At 39.8% G+C, this 18,991-nt stretch overlaps 1 protein-coding gene across 1 annotated transcript in view; it reads left to right on the plus strand.

Annotated features, from left to right (window-relative positions):
- The first annotated feature begins 217 nt into the window (after nt 1-217).
- Nucleotides 218-18,991, plus strand: part of ttc38 (tetratricopeptide repeat domain 38) — a 45,874-nt gene continuing 27,100 nt past the window's right edge. The window contains exons 1-5 of the mRNA XM_060839419.1: nt 218-347; nt 8,699-8,776; nt 13,470-13,551; nt 15,118-15,289; nt 17,424-17,597. Coding sequence (XP_060695402.1) covers nt 318-347; nt 8,699-8,776; nt 13,470-13,551; nt 15,118-15,289; nt 17,424-17,597 — 536 coding nt within the window. The 5' untranslated portion in view covers nt 218-317. The remainder of the gene's footprint in view (nt 348-8,698; nt 8,777-13,469; nt 13,552-15,117; nt 15,290-17,423; nt 17,598-18,991) is intronic.

Here is an 18,991-nt window from a genome sequence, read left to right on the forward strand (position 1 = left end):
AAAAGATGTGTTGTGTAAATTTGGTGAACTTTTTGAAACATGAAAAGTGTATGTCGGAAGCAAAACTGTAAACCCCTGGCCAAGATAATATCCCCACGCCCATTTTTTCAGAATTGAGGTCACTCTCTCTACCCTTACTTATCAAGCAGTAAGTTATTGAAAATAGCACCAACTATTGGTGTGGAGAGTAATCTATTTAAGCAGCCTGCCAGACTTCTTTCACACTCTTCGGTTTGCTCGGAGCTGAGAGCAGTTGGTAGATCGTGGTAAACCCCACTCCTGCAAGGAAATCGAACTAAGTCAATTGAGAATAGAAGATGGTGCATTCCAATCTAAGGGACTGCAAGGTAAATTGAAGAGAAAACTATAAACTGCTTGGAAAGAAAGCTACAATAGTTTAGAAGGCTCCACCATATTTTAGGGTCAGATGTGTTTTTCAACATTCAATGAACACAGGAAACGCCTGTTAAGAATTTGAGTTTTGGACGGAAAAGTGTTGACGTCTTCCAGAATAAGCAGCGGAACGTTCACAAAGAGAATAGCAGTAAAGGAGCTATTTGAAGCCAAATCTGAAATCTGCATGTAGTACTGTAACTTAAATGCTTTTGCCGGAACATAGTCAACCATTTAAATGTGTTCTGTTTATGTTGCTGGCGGTTTGCCATAGTCAAACACTATTTTCTAAGATAGTTGTAACAGCGGAGATAGCGGGAAAGGATGCGGCACAGCACAGAGTTTGGCAACATCAATATTAAGCATTTTTTTAAAAAGATATTGCATTTTTGTTAAATTTAAGAGCCACAATGCTGTTGGTCAAATGCCAATAATAATGAATAACAAGGTGGGGGCAAAGTTATGAATTTCTGTTCAAATTTTTGAATCAAGAGGAATATTTGACATAAAGTATTTCTTAGTGAATAATTCTACAATGGAATGATATAACATAGTGATACAGCATTTGTGTTTTCGTTTCAAAAGAGTCCCAAATCCCTTGTCTTACATTTAAGTTGTCAATGAAAACTGAGAAAATATTGTCTCCCTCTATTCTTTTTGTGTTGTGACACAAAGTATTTGTTGTTCTGTTCAATCACCCAGTGATCGTTCTATGTTATGATCGGTCTGTACTGCATGAGAAACAGAACTTTCGCTCTGTTTAGGTACACATGACATTAATAAATCAAATCAAATCAATGAGCACTTCTTGGATCTGATTGCTCTAAGTCAGGAGCTGCACTTGAGTCCTTCATGAATTGCATAGAGCTTCAAAGCTGTAGATTGCTGACCTCTGATCTGGAAAGAAAATGGTTTCAGTAGTTTTGATCGGCTGAAAGGTCTCATTGTCAGAAAAGTAGCTTGAGCTTACGGTGATCAAAATCGAAGCAAGTTGATTTGTAATCAGTGTACACGTAAAAGTTGAACTAAGGTTTTGGGACAATATTTCACCTCTGTTTTACTTGTCTTGCTGTATGAGCCTTTTACATAGGAGCTCTGAATATCATTTGTAAAGAATAGTGGAGAAGTGGTAGTGGAAAGTTTCTAGTGAAGTTAAACAAATCGGATGTGTTATGGTGGATCATTCCATTGAAATAAATTATTTTAAATAGGATATCAAAATCACATTTTCCCAATTTACAATTCAGACCAGTAAATTCGCTCTCAGACATTGTTCAGTTCAAATTTTCTTCCCTGTTGTTCTGGCTCTGATAATGTATTTACGGTCTTCGGTCATTATTCTGCATGTTATTTCCACAAGCTCTGTAGTTTGTGTGATTTGCAGGACATTTCCCTCTCTCTATGAACTCGTTGCCCACAGCTCTTAAAATGTTGTAACCGAAACTGTCCAGAGTATTCCAGCTGAGATCTAACAAATGTCATATACAGTTTCAACATCCTCCCCTTGTTTTTCTATTCCACACTCATTTTAGTAAAACAATAAATACTGTGTGTTTACTTGCTACTTTCAGTGATCTGTGCATATACACTTCAGTCCTTCTACTTCTATAATTCCCCCTGCATACCAAGACCCAGATCACTAACATAGAAAAATCACACAACACCAGGTTATAGTCCAACAGGTTTATGTGGAAGCACTAGCTTTTGGAGCACTGCTCTTTCATCAGGTGGTTGTGGAGAATAAGATTGTAAGACGCAGAATTTATAGGAAAAGTTTCCGGTGTGATGTAACTGAAATTACATATTGAAAAAGACCTGAATTGTTTGTTAAGTCTCTCATCTTTTAGAATGACCATGTCAGTACCAATTCTTTCACATGTAAACCACCAAATTTTTTTTTAAAAGTTACATTCCCAAGTGAACTTTAACAATTGGTGTCATGTCAGCCCAGATAATGTATTGAAGGGCTAAGCTCCCTGTGAGGCTGTCTGTGCCACAATGATCAGACTGATTCTAATCTAAAAAACGGAATCTTACATGGATTCATGCAGTTTTTGAGCAAAGTAAAATGTAATTCTGCCAGTACAAATTCACCCCACAAACTTATATGTGTGTGTGGGTGCAGGGGGTTATGAATGTCTGTGAGGGAGTGTGTATGTGAGTGTAAAGGGGTATAAGTCTGTGAGAGGGTGTGTGTGGGAGTGTCTGTATGTGTCCATCTGTCTGTGTGTGTGTATAGTGCAACAGGGTCACCTGTAGTGTGACATGAATCCAGTGTCCAGGTTGAGGCCATCCTCATGGGTACCGACCTTGGTTACCAGTCAAACACACACACACTCTCCTACAGACAGACAGACAGACACACACACACTCTCCTACAGACAGACAGACAGACAGACACACACACACTCTCCTACAGACAGACAGACAGACACACACACACTCTCCTACAGACAGACACACACACACACTCTCCTACAGGCACATACACTCACACACACACACACACTCACACAGACCCTCTCTCATATGCTGTCAAAAGCATACTTTTTCTTCTTCACTTTAATATCTATCTTCTTTATCATTCAGGAAACTCTGGATCTGTTTGTTATTACCTTTTCCATTTGAGTAAATATGCAGTGACTGTACCCGGATCACCTCTTTGAAGGTACCCCATGGCTCATTAACTCATTTTCCTGTTAACCTTCCATTCCGGTCAATTCTAAGGACTTTCTGAAGATTGAACTTTAAGCTGGATGGTCAGCATTGTCATCTGCCCATTTATGGATATATGTTTCCTCATTTTATCTACAGTCTGTGATATTCTGATATTCTTCTTATACTTTGCAATGTGTAGAACCCCCAAATAAGTGAATCAAGCATCACTCTTTTCATCAAAAATGCAATCTATTAATTTTTTTGAAAATTGTTGTGTTGTGTCGGGGATGGCCTGTGAACTTTTTATAACATGGGACATCTCAGAAGCAAAAACTATAGAGAACCTCTGGCCATGAGAAGGTAACCACGCCCATAGTTTCAGTATTCAGGCCTCTGCTCTGTGTTCTTATTTATCATGCACTAAGTTCCTGAAAAATAACACCAACTAAAGATGGGAAGAGTAATCTTATTTACAAAGTTAAAAATCACACAGCACCAGGTTTATTTGGAAGTACAAGTTTTCAGAGTGCTTGCTTCTTCGTCAGGTAGTTAGTGGGGCAGGATCATAGGACACAGAATTTATAGTAAAAGATCAAAGTGTCATACAACTGATGGAAATATTGAACAAACCTAGACTGCTGTTAGGTTTTTAATGACTTAGAATGGGGATACAGGCTTTGAGTAATTAACATGCAAATCCCAGAACTTCTTTCAAGTCACAGTCCCGAGATAACTTTATTTAAATTCATTTTTGGGACTGGGCGTCACTGGCTGGTCAGCATTGATAGCCCATCCCTATTTGCCCTTGAGAAGGTGCAAATAGGGATGGGCTATCCCAAGTACCTGCTGCCCTAGTCCTTTTAGGTGGAAGTGGTTGTGGGTTTGGAAGGTGCTGTCTAAGGATCTTCGGTGAATTTCTGCAGTGCATCTTGTAGATCATACATACTGCTGCTACTGAGCGCTGGTGGTGGAGGGATTGAATGTTTGTAGATGTGGTGCCAACCAAGTGAGTTGCTTTGTCCTGGATGGTGTCAAGCTTCTTGAGTGTTGTTGGAGCTGCACCCGTCTAGGCAAGTTGGGTGTATTGCATCACACTCCTGACTTGTGCCTTGTCCATGGTGGATAGACTTTGGGGTGTCACGAGGTGGGTTACTTGCCACAGCATCTCTGGTCTCTGACCTGCTGTTGTAGCAGCTACTGTGTCAATGTGGTGAGTCCAGTTGAGTTTCTGGTCAATGTTAACCCCAAGAATGTTGACAGTGGGGAATTCAGTGATGGTTAACACTGTTGAATGTTATGGGGTGGCAGTTAGATTGTCTCTTATTGGTTATGGTCATTATCTGGCATTTGTGTAGTGCAGATATTTCTTGCTACTTATCAACCCAAGCCTGGATATTGTCCAGATCTTGTTGCATTTGAGCATGGACTGCTTCAGTATCTGAGGAGTCGCAAATGGTGCTGAACACTGAATCATCGGTGAACATACCCACTTCTGACCATATGACAGAGAGAAGGTCATTGATGAAGCAGCTGATGATTGTTTGGCCTAGGACACTACACTGAGGGATTCCTGCAGAGATGTCCTGAAGCTGAGATGACTGACCCTCCATAACCACAACCGTCTTCCTTCGTGCCAGATATGACTCTAACCAGTGGAGTGTTTGTCCCGATACCCATTGAGCTGAAAATGTGTTGCTGGAACACATTTTCAGCTCTGATCGCCAGCATCTGCAGACGTCACTTTCTCCCCGATACCCATCGATTCCAGTATTGTCAGGGATCCTTGATGCCATACTCGGTTAAATGCGGCCTTGATGTCAAGAGCTGTCACTCTCACTTCACCTCTGGAATTCAGCTGTTTTGACCATGTTTGAACCCAGGCTGTAGTGAGATCAGGAGCTGAGTCATCCTGGGCATCACTGAGCAGGTTGTTGCCTGAGCAGGTGCTGCTTGATAGCCCTGTTGATGACTCCTTCCATCACTTTACTGATGACAGAGTAGACTGATTGGGCGGTAATAGGCCGGATTGGATTTAGAACGTGGAACATGGAACATTACAGCACAGTACAGGCCTTTCGGCCTTCGATGTTGCACCAAACTGTGGAGCCAATCTGAAACCTATCCATCCTAAACTATTCCATTTTCATCCATATGTTTATCCAATGACCAATTAAATGCTCTTAAAATGGGATTTTTCTTACTATAGTTGCAGGCAGGATATTGCCCATCCCTACTCACCTCTGAGTAAAGAAATCACCTCTGACATCTGTCCTATATCGATCACCCCTCAATTTAAAGCTATGTCCCCTTATGCTAGCCATCACCATCTGAGGAAAAAGGCTCTGAATGTCCACTGTATCTAACCCTCTGATTATTTTATATGTCTCAATTAATTCACCTCCCAACCTTCTCTCTAATGAAAACAGCCACAAGTCCCTCGACCTTTCCTCCATACGAGGCAACATCCTAGTAAATCACCTCTGAACCCTTTCCAAAGCTTTCACATCCTTCCAAAACACAGTGACCAGCACTGTATACAATACTCCGAGTGCAGCCGCACCAGAGTTTTGTACAGCTGCAGCATGACCTTGTGGCTCTGAAACTTAAGCTCTCTACTATTAAAAGCTAACGCACCGTATGCCTTCCTAACAACCCTATCAACCTGGATGGCAACTTCCAGGGATTTGTCCTGCTTTTTGTGTACAGGACATATCTAGGCAATTTTCCACAGTGTCGGGTAGATGCCAGTGTTGTAATTGCACAGGAGAGTGGCAAGTTCTGGAGTGCACATCTTCAGTACTATTGTCGGAATGCTATCAGGCCCCATTGCCTTTGCAGTATCCAGTACCTCCAGCTGTTTCTTGATATCACGTGGAGTGAATCAAATTGGCTGGAGACTGGTATCTGTGATACAGGGGACCACTGGAGGAGCTGGAGAAGGATCATCCACTTGGCACTTCTGACTGAAGATTGTTGTGAATTCATCAGCCTTATCTTTTGCACTGATGTGCTGGGCTCCTCCATCATTGAGGATGCGAATATTTATGGAGTCTCCTCCTCCAGTGAGTTGTTTAATTGTCCACTACCATTCACAACTGGATGCGAAAGGACTGCAGAGCTTAGATCTGATCCGAGGATTGTGGGATTGCTTAGCTCTGTCTATCAGTTGCTGTTTATGCCATTTGGCATGCAAGCAGTCCTGTTTGATAGCTTCACCAGGTTGACACCTCATTTTTAGGTATGCTTCATGCTGCTCCTGGCATGCCATCCTGCACTCTCCATTGAACCAGGGTTGACCTCCTGGCTTGATAGTAATGGTTGAGTGGGGGATATGCCAGGCTACAAGGTTGTAGATTATGCTGGAGTACTGTTTTGCTGCTATTGATGGTTCGCACAGCCTCTTGGATGCCCAGCCTTGAGCTGGTAGATAGGTTCAAAGTCTGTCCCATTTAACACGGTGATAGTGCCATACAACACGATGGAAGTTATTCTCAATGTGAAGGCGGGACTTCATCTCCACAAGGACAGTGTGGTGTCACTTATACCTATACTGTCATGGACAGATTCTACTGCAGCCAGCAGATGAGGAAGGATGAGGTCAGGTATCATTTATCATCTTGTTGGTTCCATTACCACCTGCCGCAGACCCAGTCTAGCAGTTATATCCTTTAGGACCCAACCACTTCAATCAGTAATGCTGCTGTCAAGCCACTCTTGATGGTGGACAATGAAATCCCTCACTCAAAGTCCATTTTGCACCCTTGCCACCTGAAGTTTAATCTGAATAGGTGTTAGATGATGCATTTTGGAAGGCCACATACAACAGGAAAATATAAAGTAAATGGCAGGACCATACAGAAAGTGGAAACACAGGTGGACAAGATGTTAAGGAAGGTGTAAGGCCTGCTTGCCTTTAGCGGTCAGGGCTTTGAGTATAAAAATTGGCAAGTCATGTCATAGCTTTATAAAACTTAAGTTATGCCACATTTGAGTACTAAGTGCAGTTCTGGTCGCCAGCCTATAAGAAGGATGTGGAGAGGGTGCATAAGAAGATTATCAGGATTGGAATGTGTTAGCTATAAGAAGAGATTGGACAAACTTGGATTTGTTTTTGATAGATAGGCCGAGGGGCAACTGGGTAGAAGTATATAAAATTATGAGAGGCATTGATAGGGTGGATAGTCTTCTTCCCAGGGTGGAAATGTCAAATACTGATGACATGTGGCTAAGGTGAGGGAGACAAATTCAGAAGGGATGTTTGAAGCAAGATTTTCACTCAGAGGGTAGTAGGCACCTGAAACATGCTGTCAGGGATGATTACTAGAGAAAAGAGATAAATGGACAATGTGCAGGTAGATGGGATAAATTTAGAATGAAATCATGGTCAGCACAGACATGGTAGGCCGAAGGGCCTGTTGCTGTGTTGTAATATTCTATGTTCTGTTTTGAAAGTTTGTTCTATTTGCAGATGTTGTTTTAAACAGATGTCAATGAGGTGTGTCATAATGTGCTTCTTATCTTGAAAGAATAAGCTGTTACTCATAAATTCTGCAGTTTAAAACCCAAGGATTCGTTTAACTTATAAGATTTAGGATGTATCTTGCCTCACCATTTTCCACACCACATTTATTATTCCACTTTGAAACACTGACAGTTAGTACAAGGATATCAGAAGAATGTAAGAAATCACTCTTCCTTCACCAATGATTACTAATCACTTATTCTTTAATCACTGCAAAATTTCAATGTGCCTTCTGATACTTTTGCTGGCTTTTGCTATTTATAATTTGCTTGGTGAATGGCATTAAATGTGGGGTAATTAAAATTGTGTTTGCGTTATTCATGAAATGGTGTCTTGGCCTTGATTGGCTGGCAGAATACATGTGTTTGTAAAGAGTTTCTTAACATACCAGAATATCTAAATTTTAAACTAAAATATATATGACATAAAATTCTCATTTAAACCAAATTGTTCCCATTCAACCCTTTCAATCTTTGACCTGATACAATGTTCCAATGAAGGTCATCATCAACTTGATGAACGGTACATTATCTTTTGGCTCGACACTCTACATCTTTCTGGACTTAACATTGCATTCAACAATTTTAAATCATAGCCTCTGCCCCCAGTAAGTTTATTGGTTTTTGGTTCAGTTTCCTCAGTTTCTTTATTGCTTTCCCATTGCATGTGGGTGGCTGTTATGAAACATTCACACATCACCTGGATATAATATTTGTTTCTTTACATTATCCATCACAAGTCCTTTAGGCTTTTGTTTCGCGGAACTTTTTGTAACTTAATCTCTGCTGCACTTTGCTGTGGCCTCTCCTTTAGTTTATCTTTCCCCTCCCCTTCTTCACTAGCTCAGAGGAGGCCTAGCCACATTCCATGAATAAAAAAAAGTATTATATTTCTATCTTTCACCAGTCTGATGAAGATTCATTGACCTGAAATAATAACTTCCTTTTCCCTACATATGTTGCCTGATCTGTTGACTGGTTCTGGCATTTTCTGTATTTATTCCAGGAGCGGACTGTTGTGTACACAGACATCTCATTGTTTAGTTTTGCCTATTTTGCAAAACAGTTTCGTTTCATATTTGCAGTAAAATTGATTTAGTAATGTCATACTTTGATTTGTTCCCAGGCCTGGCAGGATATTGGTCTGCCCCTTTCCACAACCAGCAATGAGGCTTGCAAAATGTATGATGCTTTTCTGTCACAGGTAAGGCTTCAGCATTAATAAAACGTGTTAAATCCTTTAACTATTATCTTTTGCACTCCCACACTCAAAAATAATCAAAACTTGAGTTTCAAAACTCAAAATTAAACAAAATTTACATTTGGCTGACTGATTAATGCTGGTATTTGTGCTTTACATGAGTGCCCACATTCTGCTCCCGATCCCCATTTAGACCCACCTCATCCCATCAGTGTTTATACTTTCTGTTCAGTACATCTAATCCATATTGTGTAGCAAAATTCACATCTTCATTTTTAATACAGTAATCAGGGAATGTTCAGGCTGATGATTGAAATTGGAACATTATATGAATAATGATTTGGTCTAATAGAGTTGGTTGGACAATGGAGGTATACTGGGGTTAGCAGTGCAGGGAAGAAAGAAAGTAGAATAAGCTTAAGAGGGAAGAAAAACTACAATTAAGAGACAAGGAAGATTGTCAGAAGAGCTGAGTAGAATTCAAGGGAGTCAGTAATTATCAAGGATAAATAAGAATGTGGAGTTGAGGTCAAAGTCAGATCAGCAGTGATCTAGTGGAATGACAAAGTGGATAGAGGGACTGAATAGTCTACAATACTTGCCATTTAGGAGCAATTTATTGCAGATGCTGGAATCTGCACGGAAAACAAAAAAATGCTGGAAATCACGGTCGGTCAGGCAACATCCATGGAGAGAGAGCAAGTTAACATTTCAAGTCTAGATAACTCTTCATCAGACCTGGGGCTGAGGAGTGGCAGATGGAGTTTCTTTTGGATAAATGTGTGGTACTGTATTTTGGAAAGGCAAATCAAGGCGGTACTTATACAGGTAATGCTAAAGTCCTGAAGAAAGAGACCTTGGAGTGCAAGCTCATATTTCCTTGAAAATAGAGTCACAGTTAGATAGAATAGTGAAGAATACATTTGATATGCTTACCTTTATTGATCAGTGCACTGAGTAAAAGAGTTGGGAGGTCATATTGTGGCTGTACTGAACATTTCTTAGGCCATTTCTGGAATACTGCATGCAACTCTGGTCTCCCCCTATAGGAAGAATGTTGTGAAACTTGAAAAAGTTCAGAAAAGTTTTACAAGGGTTGGAGGGTTTGAGCTATAGGGAGAGGCTAAACAGGCTGGGGCTGTTTTCCCTGGAGCATCGGAGGCTGAGGAGTGACCTTGCAGAGGTTTATATAATCATGAGGGGCATGGAGGGTAAATAGATAAGGCCTTCTCCCCAGAGTAGTGAAGTCCAAAACTAGAGGGCATAGGTTCAGGGTGAGAGAGGAGACATTTAAAAGGGAACTGAGGGGGCAACTTTTTCACAGAGAGTAGTAGGAGTACAGAATGAGCTGCCAGAGGAAGTGGTGGAGGCTGGTACAATTACAACATTTAAAAGGCATCTGGATGGATGGATTTAGAGAATGGGCAGGCCACTGTTGGAACGTTATGTGCAATTCTGGTCTCCTTCCTATCGGAAAGATGTTGTGAAACTTGAAAGGGTTCAGAAAAAATTTACAAGGATGTTGCCAGGGTTGGAGGATTTGAGCTATAGGGAGAGGCTGAACAGGCTGGGGATCTTTTCCCTGGAGCATCGGAGACTGAGGGGTGGCCTTATAGAGGTTTACAAAATTATGAGGGGCATGGATAGGGTAAATAGGCAAAGTCTTTTCCCTGGGGTCGGGGAGTCCAGAACTAGAGGGCATAGGTTTAGGGTGAGAGGGGAAAAATAGAAAAGAGACCTAAGGGGCAACACAGAGGGTGCAACGTGTATGAAATGAGCTGCCAGAGGAAGTGGTGGAGGCTGGTACAATTGCAACATTTAAGAGGCATTTGGATGGTATATGAATAGAAAGGCTTTGGAGGGATACGGGTCAAATGCTGGCAGGTGGGACTAGATTGGGTTGGGATATCTGGTCAGCATGGATGGGTTGGACTGAAGGGTCTGTTTCCATGACTCTATGACTCTATATGGGCCAAATCTTGGCAAAAGGGACTAGATTTATTTAGGATCAGCATGGACACAATGGACCAAAGGATCTGTTTCCATGCTGTATATTCCTATGACTCTAAGTACAAATCTTTTTATAAAACAAGGCTGATAAAAATGAAGTTGTAAAAGGAGGCAATTCATTACTTTTTAGCAATCTTACACAGAATGGGAGAAATGGGAGAAAAAACAATTTGGAGAGAAGTTGACATTGATTAGGATGAGAAATCTCTGCCTTTTTGCAACATTGGTGTTTTAGAAATCCCTGATTTTAAAAGTATATCCTGGTATTTGTACAGGACTGATTTTTAAAAAACAGCATTCTGCTGTCAGTCTGTGAGAGGGGAACTGACTACTTTGTTGTAAATGGAGGAATAGTAAATGCGAGAGAGACAGAGCTGTTCAGATTTTGACTGCTCTATCTCCTTTGATTGTGAATCCTCTGTTCAGCTAAACTGTCAAACCGAGGATGATGGAGTAGAAAAATAATGTGGCCAATACTCAATTGTTCACACATTCTGGAGTGGCTTGGCCATAAATTGCTGCCATCACCTGCAATGATACCTCTTGGGGAATTGAATAAACTAAAACAGTGTACTAAAGGACCTGAAATGTTAACTCTGATTTCTCTCCATAGATGCTGCCAGACTTGCTGAGATTTCCCAGCATTTTCTATATTTGTTTCAGTTTCCAGTAGGTGTGGTTCTTTCTTCTATACAAAGTACTGTAGTGTTTTGGTTCTTCACTCCTGCAATGACTTGACCACTTTGTACATTGCTTATTTCCTCAAAAGATTTTCAGATCTTTTTGTCATTGGCCAGTCACTTGCAGGCCTTTTTCTATTGGTCACTTTCCTCCCTGAGATATATTAATTAAACTAATCGGAAGCCAATCAACAAAATTACATAAATATAAATGTAAGTTAACCACCTGAAAGAATTCTTATGTATTGGCACCATTCATTATTGAAAAATGAAATAAAAATAGGGTCACTTTGAGGAAACTGAAATAAATAAAGACCATCGGAAAGGGATGGCAAGAAGCAGCACAGGACAGAAAAGTTTTTCATTGCTTACCACAATGGGTATGACACACAATAGGCCTTCATTTCCACAAGGCCAGTGAGGTGAGCAGATTGGGTGGATTAGCCAGCAAAGCAATTGAGTAAAGGCAATTAAGCTGTAAGCAAAAACAGTCAGGATGATCCAGTATTGATGCAATTATTAACACGTGGGAAATCACTGCAGAATTTACAAATAAAAGCAAGGATTCTGACTTTTGCAACAGTGTTAAGAAGAGAGTGTCATGCCATGAAGAAATCGAAGCCAATGTCCGAAATGCAGTTTAATCCCCTGGAGATTGAGAGAGGGTTAATTTAAATAAGCAGTGAAGCAGAATTAAAAGCATCAAACAATTGTGGTTTCATCTAGTGGCAACACTTCTTCTGAAGGATGTCTTTTTTGTGGAAGTATATAACTTTTGAACTGGGGCCTAGTTCAGTACCAGACATTAATGGATTGCTGTCAATGTTACTGGAGCAACAGGGTCTTTGTGGCCTTGTGGTTAGCAGCAAGCCATTATTCACAAAAAAGTTTCATGTTAGCACATACATCTAGCTTCAAAATGTGTCTGTGAGTGTAAGCCCAGAGCTGGCATGCCACAAGTTGAGGCAATTTGAGGATTTCACTAAAGAACATTTAAAATATAATTATTCAGTATATGTGAGTTTTGCAAATCACTAATTGCCCTGACTAAGGTGGTGATGAGTTGCCTTCTTGAACCACTGCAGCCCTTGGAGTGTAGGGATAGCCACAATACTGTTAGGAAGGCTTCGTTAGGAAGGCTTTTTTTAAGAGCTGAAAATGTGTTGCTGGTTAAAGCGCAGCAGGTCAGGCAGCATCCAAGGAACAGGAAATTCGACGTTTCAGGCACAAGCCCTTCATCAGGAGGGCCTTCATCAGGCTTGTGCCTGAAACGTCGAATTTCCTGTTCCTTGGATGCTGCCTGACCTGCTGCGCTTTAACCAGCAACACATTTTCAGCTCTGATCTCCAGCATCTGCAGACCTCACTTTTTACTCGAGGCTTTTTTTTAATCCAATGACCATAAAGGTTCAGTGTTACAGTTCTGCGTTAGAAAGTTGTGTCATTTGGAGGGATACTTGCAGATGGTAATGTTCGAAAGCATCTGCTGCCTTTATCCTTCTTGATGGCATCCATTGTGGCATTGGAAGGCCTACCTAGGTACCTTTTGTAGGTGTAAATGGCAACTTAAAGCTAATTAACTAGTTCATTCATTCAAGTGCTTTTGAAGGAGCCTTGATGAGTTACTGTAGTGCATCTTGTACATGATATATACCGTTGCCACTGTGTGCCAGCAGTGAAGGAAGTGAATGCTGAAGATGATAGATGGATTGCCAATCAAGTGATCAGCTTTGTCCTCATTGGTATCAGGCTTCTTGAGTGCTGGAATGGCACCAACCAGTTAAGGAGAGAGTATTCCTGAATACTCCTAAATTGTGCACCACTCATGTCCAACTGTCCCAAAAAATAAAACGTCCAACCAAGAGCTGATTAAAAAGGAATTGCATTGATTCCATAACTACTTGAATATTTTGGTCCTGATCTAGCCCAATATTAACTGTTGTGCCACAGAAGTATTGTTGTCAATGATTGGTTGTATAAATAAGTATTTCACCACTTATTCCCCAGTGGGTGTCTTGGACTAACGACTCAAGTCTTGGAGGAATTGAGGGTTGTAAAACTCGGTTGCAAGCTGCAGATCCGGATTTTGGTAAGTAAAGAATTAATTTACTTTACTCATTAAGTCCCAAGCTTTTTGAGAGAGATTGAGGTTATGGGGTGAAAACTTTAAGGGAGATATTACAAGACAATCCAATGTGTAAATATTATGATTGTGACATTCCAATGCTGTATCAAGCAAGGACTTAAAAATAATAGATCTGGATGAGTAATTAGCTTTATAAAGGTCTGAAGGTTGGCAAGGTCTCATTCACTTTGTGGCTGTAAGTTTGTGAGACTTCATGAGGTTTGCCTAGTAAACAATACAAACTGAACTCCAGGCCTGAATTTTTACCAGAAAGCCTCCTCACAGGAGGTGAGAAATAGAATACTTTAAATGACATATAATTATCAGTCAACCATACAGCCATTGAATCTCTCCCTGAAAAACAACATTCCCTCATCTCAAATACTAGTTAATCTGTTAAGATATACAAACAGATATTCAAAACAATAATTCCTATAGCTTTTTCATAAGGCTGTTAATTAAACAAAACCATAGATACATAAAGAACTCCTGTTGAGCTAAATCCATTATAGTTTACTGGAATTCAGTCATTTTGTACATAATGGGATTACATTACGCAGCTGAACAAATGAACTCAACAAAGTCAATACATTGGATTAATTGCAGTTCCCTGCCTAGCTGTCGAGAAACCTGTTTCTTTTCTAAATGCTCAAGTTTCAGTCAGAAATATTGAGCAATTGTTCAGTCTTTTCTTAAATCTGAGAATATCTCATTAAATCACTTTAAAGATCTCTTTAAAACTTTAAACCACTGTAAATCTCAAATCACTGTGTTCAAATTACCCATTTAAACCAGATTCAATAGTGTTGAACACAGAAGAGGTAAAGTACTCAAAAGCATGGGAACATTCAGAGAATCCTGATCAATAATCATGTAGCTTTTGCAGACAGAGTCTTATGATCAAGCATTACCATTAAAAATATATATATAAATCATCAAAAATTAATTCATTGCAACATTTAAAGTTGTTAAGCTTTCAAACATTTCTGTGAAAAAGTTCCTTGCTTCCTTTACAGACTTTCCCTAAATTTTATGCATCAACTTACTGGGCATAGTTTTCACAGTTCTCAGGCAGCAACCCAGTTTGACAAAAATTGGATTTGTTGCAGTCATTTACTTGGTTGCTGTGATTTCATATTAACTGAGTATTAGGGTACAAGCTGTCTTGGTTCCTGCCTCAAGGAAAATAGTGCCCATCAGAAATCAACTGATAACAAACCCCATGACTGACCACCTAACAAGAAGGACTGTAAGATTGAATTTTATTTCTTTATGTTTCTGCTTTTCTATGTTTTGATTTTTTTTCTGTGTTTTGAGATGGCGCTGAAGAGTGGTGACACTATACAACACTTTTCACTGTATTTTGTAACAAAATACAGGTGACAATAAATAAAATCAAAGTATAAAAATAAAATAAATAAAATCAAAGCTGCTTTGCATGTCTCCAGTTTGGATCTCCTGAAATGCATTCAGTTAGTTTTGGGGAGGGGAAAATCCAACTCATTGTCCTATCCCTCCTTTCTCTTCCAGTAATGGGGCATGTTCTCATAAATGGAATAGAACTGACTGGTACAGGGAACTCTATTCGGCTGGATAAAGACCTGGATACTGCAGTCAAGAAGATGGTTGGACTTGCAAAGACACAAGGGATCACTGAACGGGAACGTCTCCATGTAGAAGCACTGGATCTGTTTTCAAAAGGGTAAGAAGAGTTATGGAAGGTATGATTTCAATTTAATTACATTGAGGATATTCTTTTGAGCTCATGACTATCAGTTATTAGTGCTCATTTTTATTAGTCCAGTTATTCAAAAGGTTAATCAGCTTTATACAGAGAGTGATTTTCATAAAATAGCATAATTTATATCACCCACAATCATCAGCATCAGGCAATTTTCCACAGCCAGTGTGACCATCATAAAAATAAAGTAGTTATGAAAAGTTCAGATTGTAACATATTAAGTTTTATTTTGGGCAAATCAGTAAATTTTTTGCATCTTGTTAAAGGATAATCACTTACAGCTGAATAAGATGTAAATCAAATATGACTTAAAATAGAGTCAGCAGTTGTTCCTTGGAAAGTGAAATGATTTCTTTCTTTATACTAACAGAAGTGTCCTATTTTCCTATCATTTGATATCAATTATAATAGATGATGATAGATGTAGCTGCAATTAAGTGGTTGATTCCTGTAGGCCAATAATTGCTGAAGTAAAATATTATAGAACATAGAACATTACAGCGCAGTACAGGCCCTTTGGCCCTCGATGTTGCGCCGACCAATCTGAAGCCCATCTAACCTACACCACTCCATGTACGTCCATATGCTTGTCCAATGACGACTTAAATGTACTTAAAGTTGGCGAATCTGCTACTGTTGCAGGCAAAGCATTCCATATCCTTACTACTCTCTGAGTAAAGAAGCTACCTCTGACGTCTGTCCTATATCTATCAGCCCTCAATTTAAAGCTATGCCCCTCCCGTGCTCGCCATCATCATACTTGGAAAAAGGCTCTCCCTGTCCACCCTGTCTAATCCTCTGATTATCTTAAATGTCTCTATTAAGTCACCTCTCAACCTTCTTCTCTCTAACAAAAACAGCCTCAAGTCCCTCAGCCTTTCCTTGTAAGACCTTCCCTCTATACCAGGCAATTTCCTAGTAAATCTCTGCACCCTTTCCAAAGCTTCCACATCCTTCTTATAATGCGGTGACCAGAACTGTACACAATACACCAAGTGCGGCTGCACCAGAGTTTTGTACAGCTGTAGCATAACCTCATGGTTCCGGACCTCACTCCCTCTATTAATACAAGCTAAAACACTGTATGCCTTCTTAACAACCCTGTCAACCTGGCAACTTTCAAAGATCTGTGTACCTGGACACAGAGATCTCTCTGCTCATCTACACTACCAAGAATCTTACCATTAGGCCAGTACTTTGCATTTGGTTACTCCGACCAAAGTGAATCACCTCACACTTGTCCGTATTAAACTCCATTTGCCACCTCTCAGCCCAGCTCTGCAGCTTATCTATGTCTCTCTGTAACTACAACATCCTTTGTCACTATCCACAACTCCACCGACCTTTACTAACCCACCCTTCTACGCCCTCATCCAGGTCATTTATAAAAATGACGAACAGCAGTGGACCCTTTTGGTACACCACTAGTAACTGGACTCCAGGATTAGCATTTCCCATCAATCACCACCCTCTGTCTTCTTTCAATTACTGATCCAAACTGCTATAACTCCCACAATCCCATTCCTCTGCATTTTGTACAATAGCCTACTGTGGGGAACCTTATCGAATGCCTTGCTGAAATCCATATACACCACATCAACCAATTTACTCTCATCTACCTGTTTGGTTACCTTCTCAAGGAACTCAATAAGGTTTGTGAGGCACAGCCTACCTTTCACAAAATTGTGCTGACTATCCCTATCAAATTATTCTTTTCTAGAAGATTATAAATCCTCTCTCTTATAACCTTTTCAACACTTTACCAACAACTGAAGTGAGGCTCACTGGTCTATAATTGCCAGGGTTGTCTCTACTCCCCTTCTTGAGGTTCAATCATTGTTTAATTAATGTTGAGTGAGAGATGTTACTAATTGGAAAGTTCTTGCAAGTTTTTGTTAGGAAAATTAATATGAATAAAATTGCATTTCTGAATATTTTACACATTTAAGTATTTGGGACAACATTTGTAAAAATTAGTGCATTTGGCAAGTTTTAAGTGAGGTATTATCCAATTCAAACTGTCTTTAATATCCTGAATTCATCTCGATAAAAAATCGTAATGATGTTTAAGCTTACCTCCTTTTAAATTCTTTAGGGCTTTTCCAAAGGCATGTAAGGTGTGGGAAGAGATTTTAATGTATCAGCCAACCGATATATTGGCATTGAAGCTGGCTCATGATACCTACTTTTATCTGGGTCTCGCACAACAGTTAAGAGATTGTCTTGCACGGGCCCTTCCTCATTGGACACCACAAATGCCACTTTATGGGTACGTATTCCATCATGTATCAGAAAATATTGTCAAAAAATATTCTGTAGTTTTGTTTTTAGGAATTACTCATCCATATGCATTGATGTCATTGGGAGGAAGGATGTGGATATATCTCCAACATTTGAGGCTAGATTTGAAATTCAGTCATTCATGCTTCAGCCTCCCCAGAGGTAGATCGTCTTTGTTGTTCTGCAGCAGTCATCAGTATTAACACACAGAAGTCAATTAATCAAACTGTCAAATGTATTCCATTAATGTTGTCTACAAGTGCACAAACTTATGACCGTCTGGACTCTAATTGATGGTTCATCTTCAACTTCTCAATTAATTTGGGTTATCTTCAGGCTCTAAACTACAAAGCAAAATTCAGCTGAGGCTGGAAATCTGAAAAAGAGCAAAAAAGTGCAAGATGCACTCAGTGGGTCAGGCAATATTTGAGAAGAAGAACACTACGGAGTTGATCTTACAGCGATCTTGATAGTTGGCCTGAAGTACCAACTTTCCTTCCTTCCTCACAGACATTGTCTGAGCCACTGAGTGTTTTCTTCAGGCTCTGCCCTTCTTCTGTTCACCCCTGAATTGAAAAAAGACTTAGGCAGGGTTGAGGGGTTTTGTTGAATGGCTCAGTCCTGTTCCTATGTTCCTATTCTGTTCCTTCTTTACATTAATAGCTACCTGTATTCACCATCCATAATCCATAAATTTGAATCATTTTGTTTTAATTGAAACAAGTATTTTTTTTATTGTTTGAAAACACATCTTTGGATAATCAAAGTCACACTGTTGCTGTTATTCTGAAGCACAATCTGTTAAACTAACCAACTGAACTTACTGACACCTTCAGTTAGTTTACTTTTTTTAAAAATAGAGTAAGTAGGAACCATTTCATTAGAAATTGGTATTTCTCATTTTCTGATGCTAAATAACAAAAAGGATGATTTCATCTGTGTAAATATTCCAGTCTTGTTACCAGTGCCAGAGGAAGTGATAAAGACAAGTACAATTACAGCACTTAAAAGACATGTGAACAGTACATGGATTGGAATGGTTCAGAAGTATACGGGCCAATTGTAGGCAAATGGGACTAATTTAATTTAGGAAACCTGGTCGGCATGGAGGAGTAGGGCTGAAAGGCCTGTTTCCGTGCTGTATATCTGTATGACTCTATGTTACAGGATAGGATCTTTGTGGCATTATCTTGGTGTCAAAAATAAATAAATTGATGTTCAAGGAGTATCTGCAAATTACACAACCACTCACTGTTTGGTAAAGTGCATATGTTGATTTTTCATGGGAAACATTCAAGAAGACTTTATTACAATTATTCCCCTTTTGATGTGCCTGTGCATGTGGTAGCCAAACTCACTGATGTGCAGATTGCTCAATGTCTG

This window comes from Hemiscyllium ocellatum, chromosome 19 (assembly GCF_020745735.1).
Source record: "Hemiscyllium ocellatum isolate sHemOce1 chromosome 19, sHemOce1.pat.X.cur, whole genome shotgun sequence".
Lineage (NCBI taxonomy): Eukaryota > Metazoa > Chordata > Chondrichthyes > Orectolobiformes > Hemiscylliidae > Hemiscyllium > Hemiscyllium ocellatum.